The sequence below is a fragment of the Prinia subflava genome, chromosome 15 (assembly GCF_021018805.1).
Source record: "Prinia subflava isolate CZ2003 ecotype Zambia chromosome 15, Cam_Psub_1.2, whole genome shotgun sequence".
In the NCBI taxonomy this organism is placed as follows: Eukaryota; Metazoa; Chordata; class Aves; order Passeriformes; family Cisticolidae; genus Prinia; species Prinia subflava.
In genome coordinates, this window is record NC_086261.1 from 15,001,376 (window position 1) to 15,027,843 (window position 26,468).

At 44.0% G+C, this 26,468-nt stretch overlaps 3 protein-coding genes across 6 annotated transcripts in view; 2 read left to right on the forward strand and 1 right to left on the reverse strand.

Annotated features, from left to right (window-relative positions):
* The window catches only part of SCAPER (S-phase cyclin A associated protein in the ER), a 137,659-nt gene extending 135,776 nt beyond the window's left edge, over positions 1-1,883 (reverse strand). The window contains exon 1 of one of the 3 annotated variants that reach the window (XM_063412436.1): positions 1,865-1,883. Coding sequence is in view for 2 of the 3 variants with exons in the window: in XM_063412434.1 (XP_063268504.1) it covers positions 1,203-1,330 (128 nt within the window). In the remaining variant the exon portion in view is untranslated. The other 2 variants (XM_063412435.1, XM_063412434.1) reach the window with 2 other exon arrangements.
* Positions 1,884-5,624: 3,741 nt separating this feature from the next.
* On the forward strand, positions 5,625-16,617 carry RCN2 (reticulocalbin 2). 2 transcript variants are annotated; one of them, XM_063412220.1, is made up of 7 exons: positions 5,625-5,783; positions 5,911-6,016; positions 8,756-8,952; positions 11,369-11,482; positions 12,182-12,278; positions 13,943-14,085; positions 15,821-16,617. In XM_063412220.1, exons 1-7 carry the CDS (start codon positions 5,682-5,684, stop codon positions 15,971-15,973), a joined length of 912 nt encoding a protein of 303 aa, XP_063268290.1. In that variant the 5' UTR covers positions 5,625-5,681; the 3' UTR covers positions 15,974-16,617. The 2 variants fall into 2 exon arrangements, with proteins under 2 accessions (XP_063268290.1, XP_063268291.1); XM_063412221.1 differs by having other exon boundaries at positions 11,381-11,482.
* A 1,535-nt stretch (positions 16,618-18,152) lies between these two features.
* Positions 18,153-26,468, forward strand: part of PSTPIP1 (proline-serine-threonine phosphatase interacting protein 1) — a 57,743-nt gene continuing 49,427 nt past the window's right edge. The window contains exon 1 of the mRNA XM_063412219.1: positions 18,153-22,149. Within this exon, the coding sequence (XP_063268289.1) occupies positions 22,117-22,149 (33 nt within the window). The 5' untranslated portion in view covers positions 18,153-22,116. The remainder of the gene's footprint in view (positions 22,150-26,468) is intronic.

Consider the following 26,468-nt stretch of genomic DNA (forward strand, 5'->3'; position numbering starts at 1 on the left):
TACTGATGAAGCAGAATAAAACTGAAACTTCTGTTGTCATTTAACTGTAAGATGTGAAGGCTCCTGTACAAGTCAGCTCAGACAAAGTGAATACTTCATGCAGCTGTAACACAGAACCACTGCTACCAATGAAGGAAGTACACACATATTTATAGGTTTATCAAGAATTTCCAGAGCAGTGTTAACAATTCTGAAATAAAGTTAAATTTGTGGCTTCAAGGTTGATAAATTCTAAAATGCTGCTGATTTGAGTGCAAACAGTCTAATTTTACTTGTCTGAAGAACTGGATGCTAAATGGAAATTAAAGATGCTTCTAAATTATCCAAAAATAGGTAAAAAACCAAGATTACCTTTAATCAGATCCAAAGTCAGATTCTTTTGGCCTTTACCATGAATTGCAATGCTTTAAGCAGGCTGTTCACCTGTTCTCACATTACATAAACAGCTGAATTTTCTAAAAGGATATAACCCAGCCTGTGTCAACAAGCCCACAGATGTCTGCATGCCTTAAGACAACCTACTAAATCCTACAAACCAAAATGTTCTGCAGTTGGGTGAAGGAAGCTGAGTTCTGAAAACAAAGATTGTACTTCTGCATCATTTCAGCCATCAGAACAGATCCACCACTGAGTCTTCAAACACTGAAGCATCTTAGAAAACATCTTTTGTACACCAAACTAACTTGATTGTAATCGAGGGATAATAAAAGCTCATTAAACTGGCATATATATTTGAGGAGAAAACATGAAGACCCATGTACTTTCCAGTAGTCAAGTTCATTTGGAAATAATGTAGAAATAAGAATCTGTATTTAGACAACTGCATAGAGAAGACAGACCCTGAGTACGCTGTGAGACCTACTGTGCTGTCAACCGTGATTTTGTCTCTGACATCAAAGGAAGACCACGGGTTTATGCTAGGAACGACATTAGCAGTTTCTAAGATGCAAATAGTCATTTATCATGTGGCATTTTATACGAGTTCACAGTGAATTTCCTCAGCTCGGGTGCCTCTCCCCCCCCACACACAACTCCCACTCTGCAGGGGTGGGCCTGTACAGCCTAAAGAACCGATCACAAGCACCGGGATCCCCCTCAGGCTGAGTCCGAGTCTCCCCACAGGCAGCGCGGGAACGACGGGAGGGGCTGGCTCAGACGGACAGCTCGTTTCCCCCTCACGGCCCGGCCTGACCCACACCCACCGCTCCCGGTCGCCTGTAGCAACCAGGCTGTCCCTGGCCCGTCTCGCCGGGCCGTGTGGCGGAGCCGCCCGCCGGGGCAGCGCCCGGGGCTGTGGGGCTGAGGGGGGGTGAGGCCGGCCCGCCGCCATCTTGCCCGCGCCTCCCGCGCGCTGCCCGCTCGCGCCGGGCCCGCGCGCCGGCCACTCACGCTCTCCGCCGCGCCGCGCCGTCCCGCCCGCGCGCGTCCCGCCGCGCTGACGTCATCGCATCCCGCCGGCAGCGCCCGCCCGCCGCCGCGCCGGCACCGCCCGCCCGGCCCGCGCATGCGCGCTGCCCGCCGGTGAGGGCTCACCTCGCCCTCACCTGTCCCGCACTTTCCACCCGCCCCTCTGGGGTCGAGCCCGGCCCGCGCCTCCCACGCCCCTCGGGCAGGGCCAGCTCGAGCTCTGGGATCATCGAATCCCAGCTACGACCGACACACCAAGTGCCATGTCTAGTCTTTCCTTAAACCCCTCCAGGGACAGTGACTCCACCACCTCCCTGGGCATCCTGTTTCAATGTCTAATCACTGTTTCTGTGAAAAAAATCCCTCCAGATGTCCAACCTAAATCTCCCCTGCTGCAGTTTGAGGCCATTCCCTCTCACCCTGTCACCATTGCTTGGGAGAAGAGACCAATCCTTACCTCCTGTCGATAAGTTGTGGAGAATGAGAGGGTCTCCCCTGAGCCTCCTTTCCTCCAGGCTGAGCCCCTGCAGCTGCCTTGGCTGCTCCTGGAGCTCCAGACCCCTCCCTAGCTCCATTCTCTCCTCTGGACACGCTCCAGCCCCTCCATGTCTTCCTTGTCGTGAGGGGCCCAAGACTATTCCCAGGATTTGAGGTGTGGCATCAGCAGTGCCCAGCACAGAGGGATGATCACGGCCCTGGTCCTGCTGCCACAGCATCACTGGTGCAGCCCAGGTGCCATCGCCCTTCCTGCCCAGCTGGGCTCATGTTCAGCTGCTGTCAGTCCAACGCGTCTTCCTGTGCCGTGTGAGCACTGAGGTCACCATGGGTGTCAGCCCCTCAGCATCCAGCCCTTCCCCACTCCGGGGAGCTGGGAGAAAGGGAGCATAAATAACTGTGTGCAATACACGTGGTGGAGGTATAATAATACAGGCACCTTATCCCGGGGTGCAGCACTGAGGTGTGAGCTGGGCTAACGTGTCCAGTTTGCAGTTCCTAAGGACGGGTGAGGCTTGTGAAGAGGCCAGCCTTCCTCATGGGGTCTGAGGCCTGGGAAATGCGGTTTGTGAGGAAACACAGGACAAGAAGAATATATTAAGCCAAAAGAAGACAAAAGGAGATGTGGTAGGAGTGTTCAAGCATGCAAAACCATGGTGCGAAGAGAATAATCCATTTCCCTCAGTGTGACAGGAATAGGGAGTAGAAAGAGGCCTAAATGATAACCTCGACAGCTCGGGTTGTCATCTTTAAAACATTAGAAGTCCTGCAAGGGTGGGAATAGATGGCTTGGGAGATCAATGTTTCAGTTGGATCTGCAGCAGCAACAACATCCCCCAAAAATGATACATCACTTGCCTGTGGATCAGAGCAGAGCCACAAAGTTCCCATCCAAATCCCTCACACTGCCACCTTTTGATAATGCACTTGTTTATTATTTATCAGTTAGAGTTCCCACAGCTGCCTCCTCAGTGTGTGGCTGAGCTGAGTGCCCTGATACTGTGTCACATCAAATCCTGCTGTTCTGGTTTGATGCCAAATCAGACACAGCATCAGAAGAATCTCCTTTTATAACCTATTTCCTCAGATATTAATAACTGCACTAAATGCAAAGAACTAGAAAAACAGGTCAGTAATGTCTGCAGAATATAAAATATTTTCTGCAAGTCTTACGAAACAATTAGAACACTCAAGAAGTCATATTTGGGTACTACTAAAGCAAATGACTCTCACTTTGAAATCCAAACACAGAATATTTAAATGTGATGACCTTTATAAACAAATTGCTGCTCAGTTTTTTCCCTTACTTAAATCTATGTACCAAAATCAACAACTTTTATAATGGAAAAAGGAAGGATAATCTTTGCATGCAGGTCTTCGACAGACCATCTCATATGCAGCTTAAAATGTTGATAAAGGGTGACAATAAAATTAGGGAAATATGTCAAAATGGAAGCCTATCTAAATAAAGCTACTGTCAAACAATTTATTCTCACAGTGTATAAATTACATGCATTAGAATAAAACCAGTTATGGCTTATTCAGGTCGGGCAGTTATTTATAAAACCGAAAAGTAGAAATGTCTCAAACTTACAATGAACACTGGATGGATACCTTGACTTGTTAGAAATAACTGTTCAGGAACTGGTGTTTGTGCTGCTGGACAACTGCTCTCATGCTGCCAATCCAACAGGCCCGATTTACCCTTGCAGATCTCTCAGAGAAGAACATGCTGAACATGACCTTCTAACATTCATTTTTTGTGACCAAAAGAATGGCTCCAAACAAATTTGTGATAGAGTGCATGTGAATTGGCTTGAGGGAAGGGCACATTTTCCAGAAAAGTCAGGAAATTCAACGCACAGAAAAGTTCTATATAGCATGACTTGCATTCTGATTTCAAAATAACTCCACTGATACTCCCTTTTAACTTACAATAGTGGTGCATTTCCTATGCACGAGGTTAAAATAATGGAGCGAACAGAAAAGCCTCTCTCTTTTTCCCCCTGCATTCATACCAGAATGATGTTGAATTTTACCATACACCTGGTTTAACTGTGTGCTGGGAAGGGTCTGGGCTATATTTTGACACAGAGAAGAATATGATTTCCTCTGCTTTCCCTCTTGGTGAGATCCAGATTTTTTTCCTAATGTATAGGATATAATGAATTCCATAATAATAAATGTAGTCTTGTAAGTTGTGTAGGCACTGAACTGTCTAATTTGATACACTTGTCAGCCCTTGAGATATGCAGCGTTTTTTGCGATCTTAGTAATGCATCAGACAGAGAAAACAAAGCATCCTGAGTGCTATTTCAGAAACTAATCCAATCTTATTTCTGTTTTGATTGTTCATAGGATTTGCTTTGTCTACACATGCCACAAGTAGTAGGACTAAATTCACATTTTGTATATGTGATTTATTAAATACTGATGGGAAATTTGACATTTAAACCAATAAAAGGTATTAGACTTAACTCACTATTAGATTTTTAATGGAAAGACATTTCTTATATGGGCAGGAAATTGCCATAACATGTTTACTGATTTATTACAATATTTTACTCTTGGATCTTCAAAATGAACTGTCATAGCTCTTCACAATTAATAGAATTGGAGGTGAACCAGGAGCAGTCCATCACTGTCACTGCTGAAGGGACTGGACAGTGCAGCAACTTCCATTACTTGGGGACTCTGTCTAAACAATTGTGTTTGTGGAAACACAGGTAGGTTAATCTCACTTCTTTCTGGTTAAAGGAGCAATGTTGAAAATACCCTTGTATTGAAAGGAGAAATAACAAATCCAATGATGGTCCTTCATAAATCTCAACCCAGTAACAATGATTAATTTGACCACAGTGGGGTCAGGATCAGAGCAATCCCAATTTAATGTGACAGCTGTTAGGAATGATATTTCTGGGGAGTCCCCCGCTCATTTACTCGATGTATTTTCAGTTTGTCTGAGTGGTTAATGAGGTTAAATTTATTTTACAGCTTTCTATTATCTGTGTTGAACAGTTATTAAAACTTGTATTGATCCACCTTACTAATAACTCTTACAAAGCCTCCCTTCCTTTTCTCTTTGCCTCAGAAGTGTTACTTGTGAGTTGGGCCCTCAAGCAAGACTAATGCTTGTTCCTTTTTGGTAGAAACCTTTTGCGCACCTTGTTTTCTGATCATCTTCCCCTTGCAGGCTTTGTTGATGCTTGCCTGAAATTCTGGTAATCATAAAATCACAGAATATGCCGAGTTGGAGGAGACCCATCAGGATCATCCACCCCAACTCTTTATCCTGTGCAGGGCATCTCCAGGAATCACTCCTACCACATCCAAACGCTCCTCGAACTCAGTCAGACTGTGATAAATCACTTCAATCTGCCAGGCGTCACTGATGTTTAAAAGTTGGATAATTGTCAGTGTATCCTGACGGTATTTGGTGCCTTCCGCCGGTAGACAAGAAAGGCCTGGGCGACAGAGGCTCGTTCCAGTTCCTGAATCGCGAGTGCTGCACCCAAGCGACACCGCCGGGCGCCTGCGGGCCCGACCCTCCGCCCGCGGGCCCGACCCTCCGCCCGCGGGCCCGACCCTCCGCCCGCGGGCCCGACCCTCCGCCCGCGGGCCCGACCCTCCGCCCGCGGGCCCGACCCTCCGCCCGCGGGCCCGACCCTCCGCCGCGGGCCCGACCCTCCGCCCGCGGGCCCGACCCTCCGCCGCGCCCCCCGCCCGCCCCCGGCCCTCCTCCCGCCCCTCGCCGCGGGTCGCTCTGGGCGGGCGGCGCGATGCGGCCGCTGCTGCTGGCGCTGGGCCTGGCGCTGGCGCTGGGAGCGGCGAGCGGGCAGCACCGCGCCGAGTACGACCGGGAGGCGCTGCTCGGCGGGCAGGTGGGCCGGGGGCGGGCGGGGCCGGCCGCCCCTCCGGCGGGGCCGCGGGGCGGGCGCGCTCCCCGGGCCGGGCCGGGCCGGGCCGTGCGGGGCCGGGCCGCTGACCGGGCGCATTGCTTTGCCGCAGGAGGAGGCGGAGGAGTACGCGCGGCTGAGCCCGGACGAGCAGCAGCGGCGGCTGAGGAACATCGTGAAGAAGATCGACGCGGACGCGGACGGGCTGCTCAGCGAGGGTAACGGCGGGGGCCGGGCGGGCCGGGCTGCTCCGGGAGGAAAACGCGCTCTACCCGTGACACAGCCCGTGGCTCTTGTGCTGGGGAGAATCCCCGTGGAAAACATCACGAGCCCTTGCACAGTGAGTTAGAAACACTGACAGGCTCATCCAGAGGCTATCTCAGTGTCTAAGGTTTGTGTTTGACTCGAGAAGAGACCGCTGAGAGGGGACCTCACTGATGTGTGTAAATACCTAAAGCAAGGGTGCTAAGAGGGTGGAGCCAGGCTCTCCTCGGTGGTGCAAACTACTTGGACAAGAGGTAATGAACAGAAACTCATGCCCAGGAAATTCCGCCTGAATAAGAGGAAGAACTTTCATGTGCAAAGATTGCACATTGGCACCGATTGCCCAGAGAGTTTGCGGAGTCCCCCTCACTGGAGGTGCTGGAGAACCTTCTGGACACAATCCTGTGCCATGTGCTCTGGGATGAGCCTGCTTCAGCAGGGAGGTTATACCAGATGTCCCACTCGGGTCGTGTCCAACCTGATCCATTCTGTGATGGAAAGAGTGTGGCCAGCAAGAGTTAGTGTGGGTCAGAGCAGTATCAGATTGAAGGCACCTCCTTCACTTGTACCTGCTCCTTGCATGTCTGAAGATGCTTGGAATCAAATGTGTTTCTGTCTTTGTATCTGGTTATGTGCAAATCAGAGAGCAGGTTTAAGATGGAAAGTACTGCAGCTGTAATACTGCATGGGTGTGCTTCAGTACCTGGTGACACCAAGTGACATTGAAGGACCATATTTCATCATAGTACAGTGTCAAATGGCTCTTCCCAGACAGGTTTTTGTCAGACTTAGGAACTCCATGGTAAATTCAGGCCCTTTCTTTCAGTACATCATTATGGTAATGTTAATTTAATTTTAAACCTTGTTATGATCTTGTTTTTTTGTTCTGCTGTGATTTTGACAAGAGAGTCTCTCATGTGCACAAACAAAACAAGCAGAATCCTTGGTCAAATGGCAGAACAGTAATATTTCATTAAACTTATAGGAAACATTCAGGAAGCTTTCTAGGTGAGAGAACAAAATGTGGTTTTAAAGACAAGATCGACTATCTTTTGAATGCCCTTCACTTTTTGCCTTTCATGCTGAATTTAATCAACTGCACCCTGATTTCTGTGTTCCCGCAAGGTCTGTGTAGAGGTGAGATAGTTTGTAGCTTCAGTGGGATGGCTAATCCCTGTCATACACCACAGGCAGCTCAAAACATGAAGCTTTAAGGGAAAAAGTCTATATAAAGTATAGGAATTTCACCCATACTCCATCCTCATGGTGTATATATTGGAATCTGATTCTCAGTGTAATGAAAAGTTGTCTTCCTTTCGCTTCCCAAAGTTGGAAAGGTGGAACTCACAGTGCAATGTATTTTTACACTAAGAAACTTATGGTACTGAAGCTTTGTGAGCTCAGTTATTCCTCAGTGTATTGCAAAACTCTTGAGAACATTTTCCTTATTAGTGGTGCCTCCATTTGAAGGCTGACAGGGAGAGAAGATGAAACATGTTAATGCTGCTTCTCCAATGTTGGAGTATTAAATATTTCTGATTCATGGCACTGGACACTACGTGGTCACATGGCTGCACCTCACACCTTCAATGCTGGGAAATAAACCATTAATTAATGGTGCCTATCTTTAAGAAATCATGTTGCAGTCTCTTATAAGGCAGTGCTGGTTTGTGCACAAGCCTTGCATGTTCTATCAATTCACAGAATCTGTTAGCAAGCTGGTCCCTTTGCTAATATAAATTCAATAATCAAAATGTATTTTAAAAAATCCATTGCTGCTTTTCAAGGATATTTAAATAAACCTAATAAAGTTGTATTGATGCCTCGGCCAAGGAGGACAGGATAAGATACTTTAGTATTTAAAAAATGCTGTAAGATTTTTCTACGTCAAAGTAGTGATTTCTGTAGGACTTTTTATTAGTCATCATGACTCTTCAGAGCAGGATTTCAGTTGAGTTGATTAAGACATATAATTTTTGCAATGCAGAGGAAGATGTTTTTCCCTTCCAGGCACCTGAAAATAGCTGAGAGATACTGGGAGAATATGTTCTCCCAATCTTCTCTAAATGAAGTAACTTTAATGTATCTCTGTCAGTTCATTGGTATATTAAGTTTTATTTCTTTTAGCTACATTTATATAAAAACAAGCAGCTAAAAAACCTTTCCAAACTATGAGGCTTGATTTCAGCCCCAAGTAAAGGGAAAATAGCTCTATATAAATAGTTAATATTTTATTTTGGGTAATTAAGGCAATAGTACTAAATTAAGTTTTATTTCAGTTTGTGGATTTTCCAAATAAACCCCAGAGTGATGGGAACAATGTTTTTTTGGGGTACCAAATTACATTTAGAGTTGTTTGTCTAAACCATACTCAGACTCATTTTCATAAAGCTCTGGAGAAAAAAGAAATGATGCTATAGTGTTGATTTCCTTCAGATTTGAAAGGACAAGGCCACATCACCATTAAAAAACCCTGAAGTCTGTAGCTGTGATCTGTTCCCTCCTTCAGTCACCTTGGAAAGAGCCACAGCATGGAGCAAACAGACTGGTTTGCTTTAAGTAACCTCTTGCCTGTATGCTTTCATCTGAATTGTGAACTATATTCCAGACAGAACAGATCTGTGGGATCGTCACAATTTTTATGGTGCAGATGATTCTGATTGTCTTTATTGTATTTTTAATGTTTTTTACAGATGAGCTGAGCTCCTGGATACAGCAGTCTTTTAAGCATTATGTTACACAAGAAGCTAAGCAACACTTCAGTGACTATGACAAAGATGGTGATGGATTGGTGTCTTGGAAGGAGTATAACTTGCAAATGTATGATCGTGTAATTGATTTTGATGAGAACACTGTCCTGGAGGATCAAGAAGAAGAATCATTTCGCCAGGTAAAATGTTTCAGCAGCAGCTCCTGTGAGCTGTTGGCCAAAGGCAGCAATATTTGTTTATTGTGACAGAACAAGATGGGTAGGGGAAAAAAGAGCAGCTGGCATATGTTTAACACTTTGTGCTGAGATAGAGGAGTAATTAAAGGAAAGTAGTGGAGTATTAAAGCTGCTACTGACAAAATAAAGACACGATGAAATGGTACCTCCTGAGTGTATTCTGCTGGCTGAGTGGAGCATGAGTGTTGACAGTCCTACAGCAGAACGTGGTCTCCAGCCACCATCTTAACCCCAGGCTGCATCCTTTGGGTGAGGTCCTGCCCTCAGCAGGGGCAGCAGGGCTGGGGCTGGAGCAGAAGAAAGCTCTTTAACCCCTTGGCTGCACTGTTCCATTCTTTCATTACTGCTCAGGCACTCCGTGTGGGCTGTCAGGATTGCCTGCTGCAACACTGCCTGTCCATTAGAGACCCACAGAGAAAGCAATAGCCATCAAACTCTTTAAGCAGTGAAAATGCAACTCCCACAGCTAAAAATGGATGTTTAAACACAGAAGTTGTGTGTGAGTCACATCTATGAAAGCAGATGCTTAAGCAGGGAAAGAGGCAAGAGAGGCAAGGAGAAAAGGTTCCACCAAGAACCACCACATAGCAGAACTTGTTTCCTTTCAAGTTCCACATTTATAAGTATATGTAAATGTTTCTCTGGAAGAGAATAAGTGTGGTTTTAGACTATTCTAGCCAGAGGTTTATTTTTTGTGTAAGGATTGCTTTGTCTGCTTTTAGTAAAGTGGTAGTAGATAATACAGGATGTTAGCAGAAGTGAAACTAATATAGTGAACAGAGGATTTTACACACTGAATAAACAAACTGTAATGCTTGGAATGTCACATAACAGAATAATTACATAGCTTTTATATACCACAAGACTTCCATAGGAACTTCCAGTCAAAATATTGATACCATGTTTGACACATTGGCATCACAGATACATAAAGAGCTATATCTATATAAGTTGGGATAGACCTCCTTGTTTTTGTTATGATCTTATGCTTGCTGGGTTTTCCTGCCTGCTGACTTCTCCAGCAGTAGATTGCAAATGAGCAGCCTTGCACAAGCACCACAGGTCACCTTCAGCATTTTTCTTATGACTGCAAATTAGTGGTCCTGCTCTGATCAAGATGAAGAGTAAGACACAGTTTAGGATTGACATCAGATAACCACAGGAATTTACCAGAAGGTGGCGTCCTTGTTCATCACTTCCCAAAAAACACTGGGAAACATTTTCTCCTTCAGTAGTTAAGCTTACATTGCAGTATAGTACTTTCTGTAATCCTTCTGGATTGCCTTCATAAACTCCCACCTAAGGTCAGCTTCTCTCTAAGAGGACATTTAACTATTTCGCAGAATAGTTAAGATCTTACACTTCATTTGTTACATGTTATGCTCTGTGTTCATCAGGTTAGCCTGATGTTGAGAGAAGTGTCAATAGGTAGAATATAAACCAGAAGTACAATTTCAAATGGTTATTTCTCAAGTGTTTATGATCTCTGATTTTCTGGCTACTCCCGTATCCAGATCACTCACACTGATAGCACAGCACACCTAAGGATGGGATTCCAAGATTTTCATGGTTCACATCATGTGCAGTTTGAGCAGAGATCGGTTGTCAATGGTGTGGGTCTATATTTTGTCTAAAGAGATTGTGCAAAATGAAACAAGAGTAAAATAGGAAGTCTTTGCACATCTGGAAGACAGAAATAGGAAGTGTGGGATATTCAGAAATAAGAACTTGCCTGCTTATATCAGATATTATTTCTTTTCTAATGGCATGCTAATACATATACCTAGAACAGATTAGAGAAGTGACTTCTATTTAAAATGATTCACGTGTAATGGACAGCAGTCTGTAGTAAAGGAATCTGGCCTTAAAATGGCTTCAAAAAAGACATTTTACATACATGATCTTTCAAGACCTTCTCTGAACTACAGGCAGCCCTTGACATAAATGAGATGTAGATCCAGAAGGTTAAGTGTCCTTAAAATGTAAATTCTGGAATTTGCAATGGCTGCCATTGAGTATAATCATTGTACTCCAATTTGTTATTTTGAGAATTGATGACTTTTAGAGGAGAATGCACATATAAAATTGAGAATTCTTGGTCTTTTCATTATCTCTCTTTAGTGTGTTTTAAATGGCTCCTTAAATTGAAAAAAGCAGGGGGTTTTGCAATTCTTAGAATGAAACCATCTTGATTAAAAGTATTGTTCTTACTGCTCTCAACGAGCTGTTTTCAGTGAAAATTTAACATCAGTATGAGTAGGTAATGTGAAACCATTAATATCCTAATGAGCTCACGGCCAGCTACTGTTATGTTGTTTTTCCTTTCCAGTAAGGGCTCTAACTAAATCTATTTTCTAAGCTTCATTTAAAGGAGAAAAAACGTTTTGAGAAAGCTAATAGAGATGATGTTCCTGCTCTAAATGTGGATGAATATATTGCATTTGAACATCCTGAAGAAGTGGAGTACATGACGGTAAGAATCTTTATCAGCCTGTGTGTGTCCCTAGCCCCAGTACCACAGGAAGTGCAGCAGTTATAGAGATGGCTTGGACAGCCCAAATTAAATATCAGGTAACGTCTTGTGGATCCAGTGCTGGAGGTCTGGAGCTGGAGCAGGAGTTCAGTGCTTTTCTTTGAAATCTGTTTCAAGAACTAGGATTGCACAAATATCCCCAACTTTGGGGACTGGACTGACTTAGCCACCTCTCTCATTTGCATCTGTTAGGCTGCAAATCCATTAGTGAGATTTTAGCTTTCATTTTGGCTCTCTGGTGGACAAAAGACCAATCAGTTCTCCTAACAATTCAATTAAGTTGCAAAAATGCAAATTAGTGAATCCACCAGATGAAAAGAAAAGTGAAATGAGATGATAGAGCTTTGTACATATTCATGTTCCTCAGCTGCTTTTGCAGTTTTGAATTGTGTTGAAGGATTGCAGCTCTATGGACACCTTTCAGATTTGGTTTTCATGAAATCTGACATTCTAAACTCTTCAGGACAGATCTGTTTAATGCACAGGAAGCAATTACTGCGCTAGCCTGTGTAAAACACAAAAAGAGATTTGAAATGAGGGAGTCTTTCATTTAAGGGGTATGTCGTTACTCTAAAATGATTCAGTGCTGTTTCTCTTGATCATGAGTTGCTAATTTTGCTCTTTGTATGTATACAAAAGGACTTTGTCATTCAGGAGGCTTTAGAAGAACATGATAAAGACGGTGATGGATTTGTTAGCCTGGAAGAATTCCTTGGTGATTACAGAAGAGACCCAAGTAAGGAGAAAAGGGAAGGGGCGTGAAAGAGGGAACTAACAAAAGCTTTTGGAATGGGGAGAATTGGATGCACCTTCATTTTCAGCTTTTCACACACCTACAGATTCTGAGTAAGATTTTCTGTCTTGGATAATTCTGTTTTCTGAAATTGGGCATAGTAGACTCCTTATTTCAGTCTGCCCCATGTATATTTGGTGGTGGTTTGTGTGTAGCCCATTCCGCAGTTTCCTTCCAAGTTGCTTCTTGTTTTCTGAAAGACTGAAGTGAATTCCTGACCACAAAGGATGCAGCTGAAACAAGGTGCAGCCTTTTTTTGCCAGCTGAACACATCTGCAGATGCAGCTAGCAGGAGTGTGAGGGTAAAGTGCCCTGGCCTGGATCAGCCTGAGCAAGCAGCTACCAGCCCTGCTGTGGCAGGACTGAGCTGAGTGTGTTGTGAGAGGGATGGAGGGGAAGTCACTGCACCATTCCAGGTAGCAGAAGCCTGATTGCTGCCTTCACTCTTTGATTTGTTTGGGTTTGGTTTTTTCCAGTCTTGCCCTTCCTTAAACCTGATCTGTTCCTTCTTTAACAAGAAGGACACTTACCTGATGCCTATCAGTATTTCTCAGTGAATATTTTACACACTGTATTTGATTTGCTAAAAGCTAGGACAAACAATGCTTCCTTTTCCAAAAAGCACAGTAACTTCAGTTTTGTGGAAAGTCTGCTTGGCCCAAAGAAGTGCAAATTCTGAATGGGATCCTAGCTGGGGAGAATTGTGTGAGCCACATGAGGAGGATATGGAGAACCAGGGGAATAATCTGTTTGTCTTCACTCTAATCAGCCACCTGGAATTTCCTGTTTATAACCATCTTTGTTTGTCAGAGCCAGTAAAAACAACAGATCTCTGATGCAACTACAGGGTTCTTTATCTTTTTCCTGCTCTAACATGAAAGCTTTTCCAAGCCAGCCTATAAAAAGTTGTTGGAAAGGAGTGAAATTGTGGCAGTAATAGAGAAGATAACAGCTTTGTCATCACAGCTTGTTAGCAAGACTTGAGAATCAGCTGTGATTGTACAAACTACTTCAGCTTTTCTCTTCTGCAGACAGTGTTCCTGCAGCACTTTTAAAATGACTAATAGGCTGCATGGGGGCTCTGATTTCATAATTAGCTGTAGTTTGTGGCAACAGTGTGTGGTGAATTGTGACATAAAAGGAAAATCTTGCAAAACCAAATGTTAGGAAGGAGAGACTTCACTCTTTCTTGCTTAATAATAGAATGGTAATTATTTTTAAACTGTTACTTACCTGCTTGTGATACCTGCTACTTCTGATTTTCACAATGCTTAGAAAGCCAGATCATGCTTGTGTGCAGTGTTTATAATTTTGATTAATTACTTCCCGATTTCTTGAAGAGTTAAGGACAAGTCTAAGGTTGCTGTAGGCTGCGGGATGCAATTCCTGTACATCAGGTAAGTATAAAACAAGTGTGCAAATAAGTACTGACAGTAAATGAAATTGCTTTCCCTACTTTCCTCTGCCCATTAGGGTTTGTTTCTGTTTAGTAGCATCACTTTTAGGTTATGTTTTATGAGAATAAGTGAATTTGCTTAGGAGAAAAGATGAAAACTCCTGCTTTAAAGTGAAGAGTGGCTTTAAACTCTGCAATTGTGTCTTACTAGCTGCAAGGGAAGATCCAGAATGGATCCTGGTTGAGAAGGACCGGTTTGTGAATGACTATGACAAGGATCATGATGGCAAACTCAGCCCTCAAGAGCTGCTGTCCTGGATAGTACCCAACAATCAGGGTATTGCACAAGAGGAGGTTCGTGGTTTGACTGCTGGTTAGATTTTAATTACTGCAGGAGAATTTTGAAGGATCACAGCAAAATGAGAGAAGCATTCAGATTTATCATGTCTTAGCTATTGAAAAAGAGTATCAGTAGGTCTTTGCGTATATTTTTAACTTCACTTTCACAAGGAATGCAGGTCCTTTAACTGCATTAGGCAAATGTGAAGTTCCTATTAATTGTGTAAATGTTTGTAAATTAACAAAGTGCTTTTGTGCATGTTTAAATAGCTTATCTGCTTTGACTCAAGGGTACAGAATTTTAAGAAGTAATTTTTTAGTTGTTGTAGGTAAATCTAATGAGATGCACTACCAAAAGAAGCTGAATAATTTTGAAATAAGAAATTGATTGTAATTCTTCTAACTGGATAAATCATCATAATTTATAGAACTAAAAACTTGTTTTAAGTACAAGAAAATGGAAGTACTCTGTGACTCAAGATGGTGTAAAGCAAACTGTGATGATGCTAATTAAAATGGCTTAATCAGAGGTAGAACAGCATAATAGCTTTTAAGTGGATTCTCATTTTATCTTATTTTTTGTGGTAGTTTCCAGTCCCTGACTGCAGTAGAGAGGATTGCTGCCTTTCTTCTAGTAACTTCTCAGCTAAATTTTCCATGTCTTTGCTTTACCATGGAGGATTTTGGTGTTCAGAATGGCAGGAACACCAGGTCTTCCCACAGCTTCATGTTCCTGGGGAGGAGAGGCCCCTCCCTGTGCCAGACACAGCCCGTGTGCTCCCCCTGGGCCCTGCTGGGCTCTGGGGACAGCAGCAGCAGCAGCAGCAGCCCTGGGTGCTGCCGTGTGGGACCTTGTCAGACACTGAGCTGTTCTGGCAGTATTTCTGTACTTGGGGCTCTGCATGGCCCTTTCTGGCTCTGGTCAGTGCTTAGTTCACAGAAATAGCACTGAGTTCTGACATCAGCTCTGTGCTGCTGAGTGTGTTCATACCTGTGCTGGCTTCCTTGGTTTGGGGTTTTTTTAGCTCTAAGCTATCTTTCAAATTTTGGCTTACAGCAAGGCCATGCTGCAGTAATAGCTCAATTCTGCATCAAATAATTTGTTTTATTTGTTTCTCTAATGTACTAATTTTTTCCTTTGGGTAATGTAAAGGCTTAGCAAAGCCACCTGTCCTAAAGAGAAGGTAGCATTGCTTTCAGTCACAAACTGCTGTTTGAAGTCACAGTATCATACTCCCATTTCAGCATTTCAAAATGACTTAAGAAAACCCAGTAGCTAAACAATACAAAAATAGAAAAATTACTATCTATTCCATTTTCAGGAATTGACATGTGTTGGCCAAGATATTTGTCATTAATCTTTCAGCTTTTGCCATACAGAGTGCTTTTAAAATCCCCTTGACTGACGTTAGTGCCCGTTATTTTTGGCTCAGTTACATTGAGCCAAACCAATCAGGAAAAGTAGGAACAGAAGGATTCTCTAAATCACTGTATCCGTAGATGTTCAGCAAATGAAAACAAAGCCCATGTAATAGCAGGACTCCTATTTCTCAGAAATGAGAGGTACAGTAGAGATGCTGCACAGCCTGTTAGCTTTGAACTATGAAATACTGGTGAATGAGCTACAACTACAATATTCTGCAATTGGTTCTTCATTTTACTGCTAGACTTCCTTCTTTCTATAATATATAAATAAGCAAAACCCAGAATTGTTTTAACTTGGTGCATGTGTGGTCTGTTTCTTTTACAGGCTCTGCACCTCATTGAAGAAATGGATTTAAATGATGATAAAAAACTTTCTGAAGAAGAAATTCTTAAGAACCAGGATTTGTTTCTTAACAGCGAAGCAACAGATTATGGTAGGCAGCTTCATGATGAACGTTTCTACCATGAAGAACTTTAGATTATTTATTTTGTAATCTTTTTTTCTTCCCTTTCATTTGGAGCTTTTGTTAAAAGCACTCATCAGCTGCATTGCAAGTTTTATGCTGTAATTACAGTACACTAATGTTTGTGTAAATAATTTGCATTCAGAATTTAATTGCCCTCCTGCAAACTTCCTGGGCCTCTTCTAGCCTTCAAAATTAATCTGAAATACTTGCTATCAAAATTCTGTAGTGTTGGGAAATAATTTACTTCAGGGTAGTACTGTATTGAGAAGAGTTATTCTGCTGTACTTGAAGAAAATGGAGAATCTAGATAGTTCTGAAAGAATGCAAAATATAGTGACTGAGACTACTATTTTTCTAATCAATTAAATTAGGGCAGATTGTGGGGAAGGTGGGGGGATGTTTAGAGTAAGTAGGAACTGTGTTTTGTTTAATACTTTTGGAGAAATACTTACATAAATGCCTCAGTTGTTTAAGAGGTTTCTATGTCATTTTGAGTGGTTTCTATACTGTGTTTTACTCTATCATAAAACTTGCTATTTTTACATCTATAGATAGTAATTATTTTTAATGTACAGTTGTAGAGCATTAGCAATACAGTGGTATTTTACTGTGTCAGGACCCTCTTCATTTGTTGGATTAAAACTGAAAAGTTCTATCTTTCTGTGTTTTGTACATTTATTTCTCACCTTGGTCACCCATAGCAGCTCCTGGAGATGTGAAAAATGTGCATAATGTCCAGTGGCAGCATTCTTGGCTTTATCAACCAGAGATGTGTCATCTTATCTGGCTGCTAAAGAAGATTCACAAAAAGCAACGTGTGCATTTAGCATTTTCTTGACAAGTTTGCAAAAGCACTTGTATTTATTTTTTGAGTTGTGGTATATGGAAGGCTAAAGCATCAATGCATTACATAAATAATATTAGTAGTAATAACCTCAAAAAGTTAACCTCAGCTGAAAGCTCCACAAGTGAGTGCTGTCCCATTTTGGATTATTTGAAATAGTCTGAAGGGTTAATGGCACTACAGGTTCAGTGTTGGAAAGTGCAAATACTCACTCCTGTCTCCTGGAAAGAAATAAGCTGAGTATTCCAGACAAGGACAAAGGCTCACAGAACAGCTTGTGTGGAGTGTGTTAGGGTTTTTTAATTCCTACATAAATAACTTGTAATGCTCTCACAATGTTCTCCTTGACTAATGTTTTCCTTCCTCCCAGCTCTATTGAGTAAAAGCAGCTAGTTCTGCCTTGTTTTTTTCCCAGGATACCACCTCTTAATTATGCTCAGAGCAAATGGAATTCCTTTTGGGATAAGTGCTGATGTGTCACCAGAAGAAGGTTAGAAATTTTGATTCAGAGAAAAACCACATACACGATATTTTTAGATGTCATAGTAATAGAAATTCAAAACACTTTTTCAATTTTAGTGGTTGGATTTTTTTCTACATGTATTTTTTATGTCAGTTCCTTGGGAATATGAGTACAGCTCTTGCCATAGTGGTGGTGAGATCTGATTTAAAAAAATAAGTCTAATAAATCCAGTGTGCCCAGGAATATTAAAACAAAAAAAAATTATGAACTGACTGGTGATGTTTCTAAATGAGCACATATGCAGAGTATTGGCTAAAATATACTGAAGGAAGCTGAAGTGTTGCCTCCCATGATGCTGAACAAGTGTTGCTGAAGAAGGGACATTGGTCCAGAGGAAGGACCTGCTGCAGAGGATCGGGCTGGGACACAGATCCAGGGGTTCTTTTGAGCCACAGAAACCTCCTCAGCAGCACCAGCATTGCCTGTTTGGCTAAGGAGTGTGCACTGCTTCCAAATGAGTACTGGTTTGCTTTGAATTAAGGCATGGAGAAAGCCAATGTATTGATAAAGCATTCAAAAGGTGTCAGAGAAATTAAAAACATCTTTCAGCAGGTTCCTGAATTTGTGACAAGAAGAGGGGGATAAAGACACAAATAATTTCATTTTCTCTTTCACGAAGAGAAATTTCATTTTCTCTTTTCTCCCAAGAGCAACTCGATCCTGTTTGTGCTATTCAAGCTTCCAGTGACATTGCACTTCTCCACAGTTCCCTTTTTCCTTTTTTTGCCTTGTGAACATTTTTAGGGGTAAGGACAGTTGAAACACATACCAACAAGACCCCACATTTCTATGAAATAAACAATTTTATTATATACAAAGTATGACAAAGTTAATTCTAGAAGCAATCCATTCATGTACTTTATGAGTATGGCAAAGGCTGATGATCTTGGGTGAAACAGCAGAACAGGCTCCACCTTCCAGTGATGGCCTCTATTAGAAACTGCTATGAAATGTTAGATAAGAGGTAAGAGCAGAGCCTGTGGAATTAATTTTATATTAATGACGGGTTTTACTGAAACAGAAGGCTGGCAGGACTGCCTTGCACTGTGAGACTGCTCTTGGAGGGCTGTTCCAGCATTTCCCTCTGGCAGGAGCAGAGGGAGCTGTTCCAGAGCCCTGGTGTGGGTCTGGGCCGTGCTGAAGCGGCTGAACAGAGCAGGCCGGGTGTTCAGAGGCTGCAGTTTCCATGGGAACAGAGACGGCTCCTCACAGAAGGTGATTTCAGCACTTTTAATGGCTATGACTGGGCATAATTTGCAAGTCCCTGACATTTCCTGCGTGGGAATTTGGAGATCCATTTGTATGGAATTAGAATGGCGGGCACGGCTCAGCCGCCGAGCCCTGTCTGTTTCAGCCTTTTCTGTTTTATGCTTTTCCTCTGGCAGTGCTGTTCTTGCTGCTGTGGGGCTCAGACAGACACCAGAGGCTGGGTGTTGGGGTTTGGGCATGGCTGCACTGCAGCAGTTGTTTGGAAGCTGTGTCTCACACATAGCAGTTCTGGAGGCTGGGAAGGACTGCACCAGTGCCTTCCAGTATCCTTTGGCATTTCCCAAACCACCATTCCAAGGGACCACGATATACCCGAGGACTTCTGAAAATGACAACCAGTTTAACACCAGGATTATCTGAGTATTCAGCATTTCTTTGTCTTCTGCCTGAATACTTTTCCTAGACTCTGTCATCCTCTTGCTACTTAGAATAAAAGGTTTATTGTCTATTGGATCAGACTCCCCAAAATCAGAAACATTCCCTCTGAAGAATGTCTTGCTTGGTGTCCTGGATGAGCACAAAAATGTTTGTAGATGCTATTTTCATATTTTGCCTACTGTCAAATCCAAACCTGGCACCCAAATCCCTGATAAAAAGCTTTTCTCAAAGTAGTATATAGTTAAAAATTAAATGAAACCTCCATTCTAAAGAATGAGAAAATTTGAGGGCTTTTAAAGCATTTTTTTTTAATCAGACTTATCCTTACCTTTCACTACAGAATGGACTCAAATAGTACATTCTGCTGCCAAACAATTTAATTACTGGGGAAAAAACCCTCAGGAAGTGTGTTCTTGGCCTTATCAAACAGAACATCTGATTTTTAACCTCTAAGAGCAGTGGTGGAAGGAGAGGCAGTGGCTGTCAGGGAAGATTTCCAGTTAAGGCTCCTTGTTGACATTGCTGAATTTCTGAGTGAGCCTGTCGGGTTAGACTAAAATCCCCTTTAAAGGAGTGAGAAAGGGCAGCTGAGGGGCCCTGCAGGTGTCCAAAGCATCCTGACAAGTCCTGACCCCTTCCTTGCCCACTAAAACGCTGCTGTTTGGCTCAAAGGCACTGACATCACTTTTGCAGGGGGAGTGCAGGATGCTCAGGGGATTTCAGTAGATGGCATCACAGCATTCACAGCCCAGCGAGCTTCAGTGATTTTAATCCCTGCCCCACAGAGCTCCCTCCCTCAGCCCTTCCACACCTCATGGAACTCTGGCCACACACGTCAAGATACGAACCCAACCTGAGACAGCATTTCAGAACTGGCGGCCTCCATGTCCTGTTCCTGTTTAGAGCAGAGGAGAATAGAGGATTGTGTCCCTCTTCTAAAGCCCTGCAAAGTCTGGCTACCCCTGCACAGCACAGCGCCCTAGGGACACAACCCAGCGCCACCAGGAGCTGGGAGCTGGGACCCAAATCTGCTTCATCAGAGCCCAGGCTGGGACTCACAGCAGCTCCTCTCTGAGAGGTCACCAAAGTGCCCGAACTGGAGGCCTGGGCTGGGCTGTTGTGAGCAGCTCAACCCCAGTGAACTCCCCATGCTGATGGCAGTGAGAGGGAGCATCCCCAGGAGCTGCTGGGGAGGGACTGTGCTGCACCAGAGCTCTTGGGTGCAAGGGATGCAGGCAGGGCCCAGCCTGAGGTGCAGTCAAATAATGGCTTTGTGGCTGGAGGCCAAACTAAAAATAACAGGAAAGTAGCATATCATTTTAGAGGGCTAAAATGCACTCAGCACATTTTTATGAACCCCAACAGCAGCAAAGGTGGTTTCAAAACACAGTTGTAACTTGGAAATAGTAACAGGAAACATTTCGGTTTAGAAGGACTGATGTAAAACATTCTAAAAAAGATTTTTTTTTTTCCTTTTTTTTTTCCTTTTTTTTTTTTCTTTTTTTTTTTTTTCTGTACAGATACAGAGTGCCTATGCCCTCAAAATACATTTTTTCAAGGAATTTTCCCTTTCTGGAAGAAAAATTCACTCCTTTCTCCTCAACACTGTCTGCATGTGAATCCTCACATTCCTCCCTCTCCCACTCTCATGCAGTGATGGTTTCTTCCTGCTACACCTCTGACCCTCCAGACTCGTTTGCCCTCCTCTCCTTGCACTTCATTGTCCCTCACAAGGTCCCTCGTGCACATTCCCTCTTCTTCTTCAGACCATCAGGAGGGAACCTTGCAGATTCTTTGGAACACCAGCTGCACAGTGCCCATGGAGTGAGTAGGGGTCACTGCAGCCCCCAGCAGAGCTCTCTGAGCAGAGCCCAGTCCTGCTGCAGCCCAGGGAAGCTGCAGGAATTCCCCACTCTGGAAGGATCTGCCCGTGCAGCTGGCTGAGATCAACAAGTCCTGGTGAGTTCTTGGTGTGGACAGACAGCTTTTGCATAGGCAACCACCACAGGACTATTTTTCTTTTTTTTTTTTTTTTGTCCTACACCCCAAAAATGGCAGTGAGTATTTAAAAACAGGTATTTAAGAATGCTTAAAACATCCTAAGGAGGTGAAAAGAAGCAACCTCACCTGTAGGACAGGTACTTTGGAAGGGGTTTCGGGGAAGCTTTAGAAGTGTTACCCGGTGCTGAGGTATTTGCAGCTGTGTTATAACACTGGAGGAGCTGATTTGGGGAGCTGCCTGAAATACCTGCTGTCAGCAGGGTGTGGTCCGCGTGCTGCTGCTTCACTGGTCTGAGGTTTCACTCAGGTCCTGGTGCTAACAAACTCTTAGCTCTCCTCTTTTTCAAGACTTGGGATTTTACTTCTAAATTTCACATATCTTGCATATTCATATGAATATTTGTATGAGGGCATGCAAATCAGGGGTGTTCTCCACATAAATATCTAGGCATCTAAATGTGAGCAGATACCCGTACACTTCTCAGGTTCTTAATTTAACCCGAGTCTTGGAAAGCCTTTTCAGCTGCAAAATGCAGCTTTGAGCTAAGCTTCCCGTGTGCAAAGGCATGGGCCTCTGCCAGCCCCAGAAGGTGCTGCAGAAATGGGCCACCCATGTCTCTTTTGCTTATTTTTCTTTGCAAGACCACAGCATTAGAAAATAGCTTGTCTCTTTGTATTGTGCTGGTTTCCCTTGCACTGTAATTGTTCTCTCTCCTCCTGCAGTTGATCAAATCATATCACTGAACTTGGTGCCTTTTTCTTTTCCCCTCTGTTTTTTTCCTGTCCGCTCACATGCACCCATGGCAAGGAGCAGCCTGACACCATTTGACATCTCCTTGCTTCCTCATTTCAATATTAACTGTTTACCAGAAGAGAAACAGGTTTGGGGTGCGGGTGCTGAGCGCTTGCATGTCTCTGTGTGTGAGCAGAGTCCCTCAGAGCCACAGGTCACCTCTCTGAGCTGCCTGGAACAGCCCCATGCTACCGGCACCAGCCTGACTTCAGGAGGGACAGCGCTGTGGATGTGCTGCACTCTCTGGGCTGGGGTGCAGTGACAAGGCTCAGAGCTGGGACTGCTGCCACTCTCACCCCACAGCAGACCTGCTGAAGGATTTCTACCTCTCCACAGAGCAATAATAATGACCCAGCTGCAGTTTAAAGATGCTTTTTGGGTAAGTGAGCATTTATTATGTGTTTCCTATATTCAATGTATCTGTATTTTTAAATCTTTTAAGGTACAGCTTGGTTCTATATATAGTTTAAAACTAATTTAATGCTGTTCTGTGTTCTAAATGTAGTTTAGTAAAAATCCAAATTTGTTTATAAGTGTTTGATCCTGGGCAGAAGGATGCAGTGTAAATAATATGTATCCAGTCCCCATAGAACCACTGGCATTCCCAGTTCCTGTGCTAGGGCCAGAAAGTGCTTTTGAAAGGAACATGGATTTGTCTGTCTCACAGTGCTAAGGAGCTGCTTGCAGTGAGTGTCCTCAGCTCCACCAGTGGCTCCCAGAGCAGGTGAGCTGTTGCTAATTACAGGCAGAATTCCCTCCTGTTTGGGGAAGAGCAGAGCCAGCAGCTGAGAGCAGAATGCTCCTGCTCAGCTCCTTGCAGGCTGCCACGCTGCTGCCAGGAGCATTCCCAGGCGTGCAGAGCCCAGGAGCTGTGGGGCAGCACAGGTTAGAAGGGACCAGCAGTGATCCTCCACAGCTAAGCCCAAACACTCACAACTGACCTGAAACCAGCAAACACTGAAATGAGGAGATCCACTCCATACTTGTTATTTGACTTTTGTTTGAAAATCCTTTTGTCTCCTGTTTTCAAGCTCTTTCCCTGCAGTCACAAGGTAAAAGGACCTTAGTAATTTCTCTCACTGTGATAATCTGAGGTTCTCTTGCAATTGGAGAATGAAAGTTCAAAATCAAAATTCTAACACTGCAAAGCTGAGTAAACGGGTTGTTATGTGGTTGCCTCTTTTCTGGGTAATCATTTATCCAGCATCCAGGACTGACTTAAAGAAAGACATGAAGCCGTATGAATTCTTCCTGCCATTGTCTGGCTGTCCTCTCTGCTCGTGCTCTTTTTCTCTTCACCCACACTTCAGGGTAAACCCTCTCTTGGTAGAAAACAGACGGGCAGAGGCAAAACCACATTTCAGTGAACCACCATCCTCCAGGCACTTCCAGGAAGCCCTCCCCACCCCCACTGCAGTACGAGATTTGAACAGTTAAAAAGAATACAGATACAATGAGGAAATACAAAAGTCAGTGTTGCTGTTAGGACTAACTGTGCATGACCACACCTACGTGAGGTTCTCCTCGTTTGGGCACCCACTGAGTGCACAGGGTGGGACACAGCTGTGGGCCACTGCCACCCAGGCAGCTTCAGCCCTTGCCTTGCTGAAATTCCTTGGAAATCAAACAACCTGACTTCTAGAGCTGGTATATTTGGTATAGTTTCTTCTCAGTGCCTTGTTCTTTAGGGAGAATAAATCAAGCGATGGGAGTAGTGTGAGGGTGATTAATGCCAGCTAATGATCTGGCCAGGCCGGTTCTTCACGGCTCCTCTTCCCTAAACTTCTCTCCTGTGCTTAGTCACGTTACCATGACTCAAATCCTTGCTTAGCTTTGAAACTAACATCTTATTTAAAGGAAAACATATTTGAATTTCATATTTTTTGGCTGAAAATGTATTGGCCAGCTTGATTAGGAGGGCAGGAATATACCTGGTTGCAGGACAGAAGCTTTAGCTATTCAATAAGCCTTTTTAAGTGAAAACTTACAGGATATTGCACAACACAGCACTAGTGTGCAGCTTGTCCCCCAGGTCACAAGATCAGCAATTATTTTTACATTCATAAGGTTCTGGTGTGAAAGGAAAATGTATTTGTGTGGTTTGCTTCAGCGAGCAAATATCTCCTGTGCTTGGTCTGTACGAAATATGAACAGAAAGTGCCTTTCTGATGGACACCCAAAAGGTGTTTGCCTCAGGTGGGTGCCTCAACACTGAGCCCTGATCTCTGCACCCCGTCCCTGTGCTTCACCCTGACGAGCTGTCCCTGAGCAACAGCTCCCTGCTCCACTGTCAGGAAACTTCTGGATAAACAGGGATCTCCTCAGGGCCTACCTCAATGTAAAATATGTAAAGAAATCCTAAAAGCAGGAAATCTTCCCCAGCTAGCAGAGAAAGAGCACCATTCATCCCTCCCCAAAGTTCTCCAGACTTCATAAGAACAGGGTATGCTGTCATCCAGGAAAACGAAAATTCTTCCTCATAACAGGTTTAAGTTTTGTCCTCTATTTTCCAAATAAATGTAGCAGTGATAGTCCTATACTAGAACTTCCATGTTTAGTTCAATTTTATTTTCTTTGTAGCATGGCTGAGAAAAAACCTGTGAATTTTTAATTACAATTTTTATTTCTATATGCTCCACAAACTCTGTAATGGTTTAAGGGACATTTGCTCAAAGTCTGCACTAAAATGTGCCTCTTAATAGAAGTTTTCTATCCTCTGATAATATTTTTTGGAAAATGCTAGTGAGATGAAAATTCAGGTTGGGTTTGATAGCCAGTGCAGGGCAGTTGCTGATGGATTAATATTCTGCTGGGCTGCTGTACAAGCCTGACAGATGTTCCCTGTCTTCTCTAGCATCACATGAGACAGGTAGGGAAATTCCCAAGTTACTGGGGAGTGCATGTGTGGCCCCAGTCAAGTTCCATGTTAACGGGGTATGTTAACAGGCACAGTGACAGTATTTTTTTTTTGTTACAAAACCACCATCCAAGGAAATCTTTCCCCCTCAGTCAGAGTGTCTTTCTTAGTCTCATTCTGTGTTCTTGCACTCACTGCTTTTCCTGTGCAATTCCTGTCATTGCCTTTTCCTTCTATTTAGTCTCCCCCCAAGCTGCTGCTCAGAGCTGCAGCTGCAGCCCCTGAAATGCAGCTATTTCTGGCCAAGAGGTCGGAAGGTCCTGCCACCCCTTCCTGGCTTTGCCATACCCACCTGGGAACAGGGAACAGGAAAATTTTCAAAGGAGCTGGTTGGTTTGGGGGCAGGCTCCAAAGTGCCCAGAATTGAGTGGGAGCAAATTAATTCCCTTGGACAGCTTTGAATCAAACTCAAGCAGCCAAGTCAATTCTGAAAATGTGTCATGGGCTCCTAAGGTACCTAGGATTTAAAATTAAAAGCTTGAAGTGTGAAATGCTTGTTCCTTCTCAGCTGTGGGATGAGCTCAGAGCTTGTGGATTCTCACAGCTCACATTTTAAAGTGTGGGGGAAATGCACAAGTCTGAGGCAGGCATTGAATACGAGCTGGCAGGGTTTGTTCACCTGCCCTGTGAGGGCTGGTCCCTCTCACATCCCTGCCCGTGGACCCGAGCTCGTGGTCAGGCACTGCAGAGTGGGAGCTGCTCCAGGAGCAGGGACTGTTACAGAGATGTTTAATGGCTCTTGTTTGACTTCAGGCTGTGGTCAACCTCAGCTTCAGTGCAAAGCTGACTTTGTAGGTGAGCTCTCAACTCCTACTGTAGCTTTTTCACACAATGGTCTGTTATATGTACACCAAAAAAAGATGTAATTAGCTTCACAAATAATTGAGCTTCTAATGAGACTCTTAACTGTGGAACAAGAACTCTGTAGTGATAAAAGTCACAGTAAAGTTATTTCCTAAACTTATTAGGCAATGTGCTGAAGAAATACAACGTCAATTGTTTTACTCAAAATAGGAAGTTTTTTTTATACCAGGAGCTACCCTGCTTTCCTGTAGAGGTTGAGCTTTGCAAGGCCCCTCGTTTTGCTGCAGGTCTGTGAGGAGGAAATGAGACTGGGCAGGTTTGTTGGGAGGAACTGGAGCTGGGGAGGCTCCTGCCAGCCCAGCAGCCCAAGGCTGAGCTTGGGCAGGCAGGGATGAGGCTGGCAAACCTTCCAGCCTGGCATCCCAGCTTTGCAAAGTTTGATTGGAATGGCACGGCATCAGTTGCATCTGATCCTACTGACACAAGGCAGATTAGGATAAATCCCTACACAACAGCACACAGGTGAGCTCTGCTGTCAGCACATCCTGCCCAACCCTGAGCTCCAGAGGCAGAGGCATGGCCATGATCTCCATCTCTCTGAGCTCCAGAGGCAGAGGCATGGCCATGATCTCCATCTCCCTGAGCTCCAGAGGCAGAGGCATGGCCTGATCCAGGCCAGGTCATCGCTGCAGGACGTGTGTGGAAATGGGGAATAAAGGGGAACCAGCTTGGAAAAGTTTAACTGGTTGCCCAGCTGACATCTGTGTTTGTTGTGAGGTCAACTTCATCTCCACAGAAGAGGTTGCTCTACTCTTCTATGCTTGTAATGCCTCCCTCCATTCCCCCAGCTGCTCTGGGAAGGACACCTGGCTCACTGAGGCAATGAGAAGCACCCCTGGAGGGTGCAGGGGAGGCAATCACAACAGTCATTGAAACCACAGGAAATCACACATACAAAACCTGGCTATGGAAACACT

What these genes read in the sequence shown, in the direction of transcription:
- RCN2 (XM_063412220.1), top strand. Translation starts at nt 5,682, where the DNA reads ATGCGGCCGCTGCTGCTGGCGCTGGGCCTGGCGCTGGCGCTGGGAGCG. An exon ending in AAGAAGAATCATTTCGCCAG is followed by an intron (nt 8,953 to 11,368) that starts GTAAAATGTTTC and finishes CTATTTTCTAAG; the next exon opens with CTTCATTTAAAGGAGAAAAA. An exon ending in AAGAAGTGGAGTACATGACG is followed by an intron (nt 11,483 to 12,181) that starts GTAAGAATCTTT and finishes TGTATACAAAAG; the next exon opens with GACTTTGTCATTCAGGAGGC.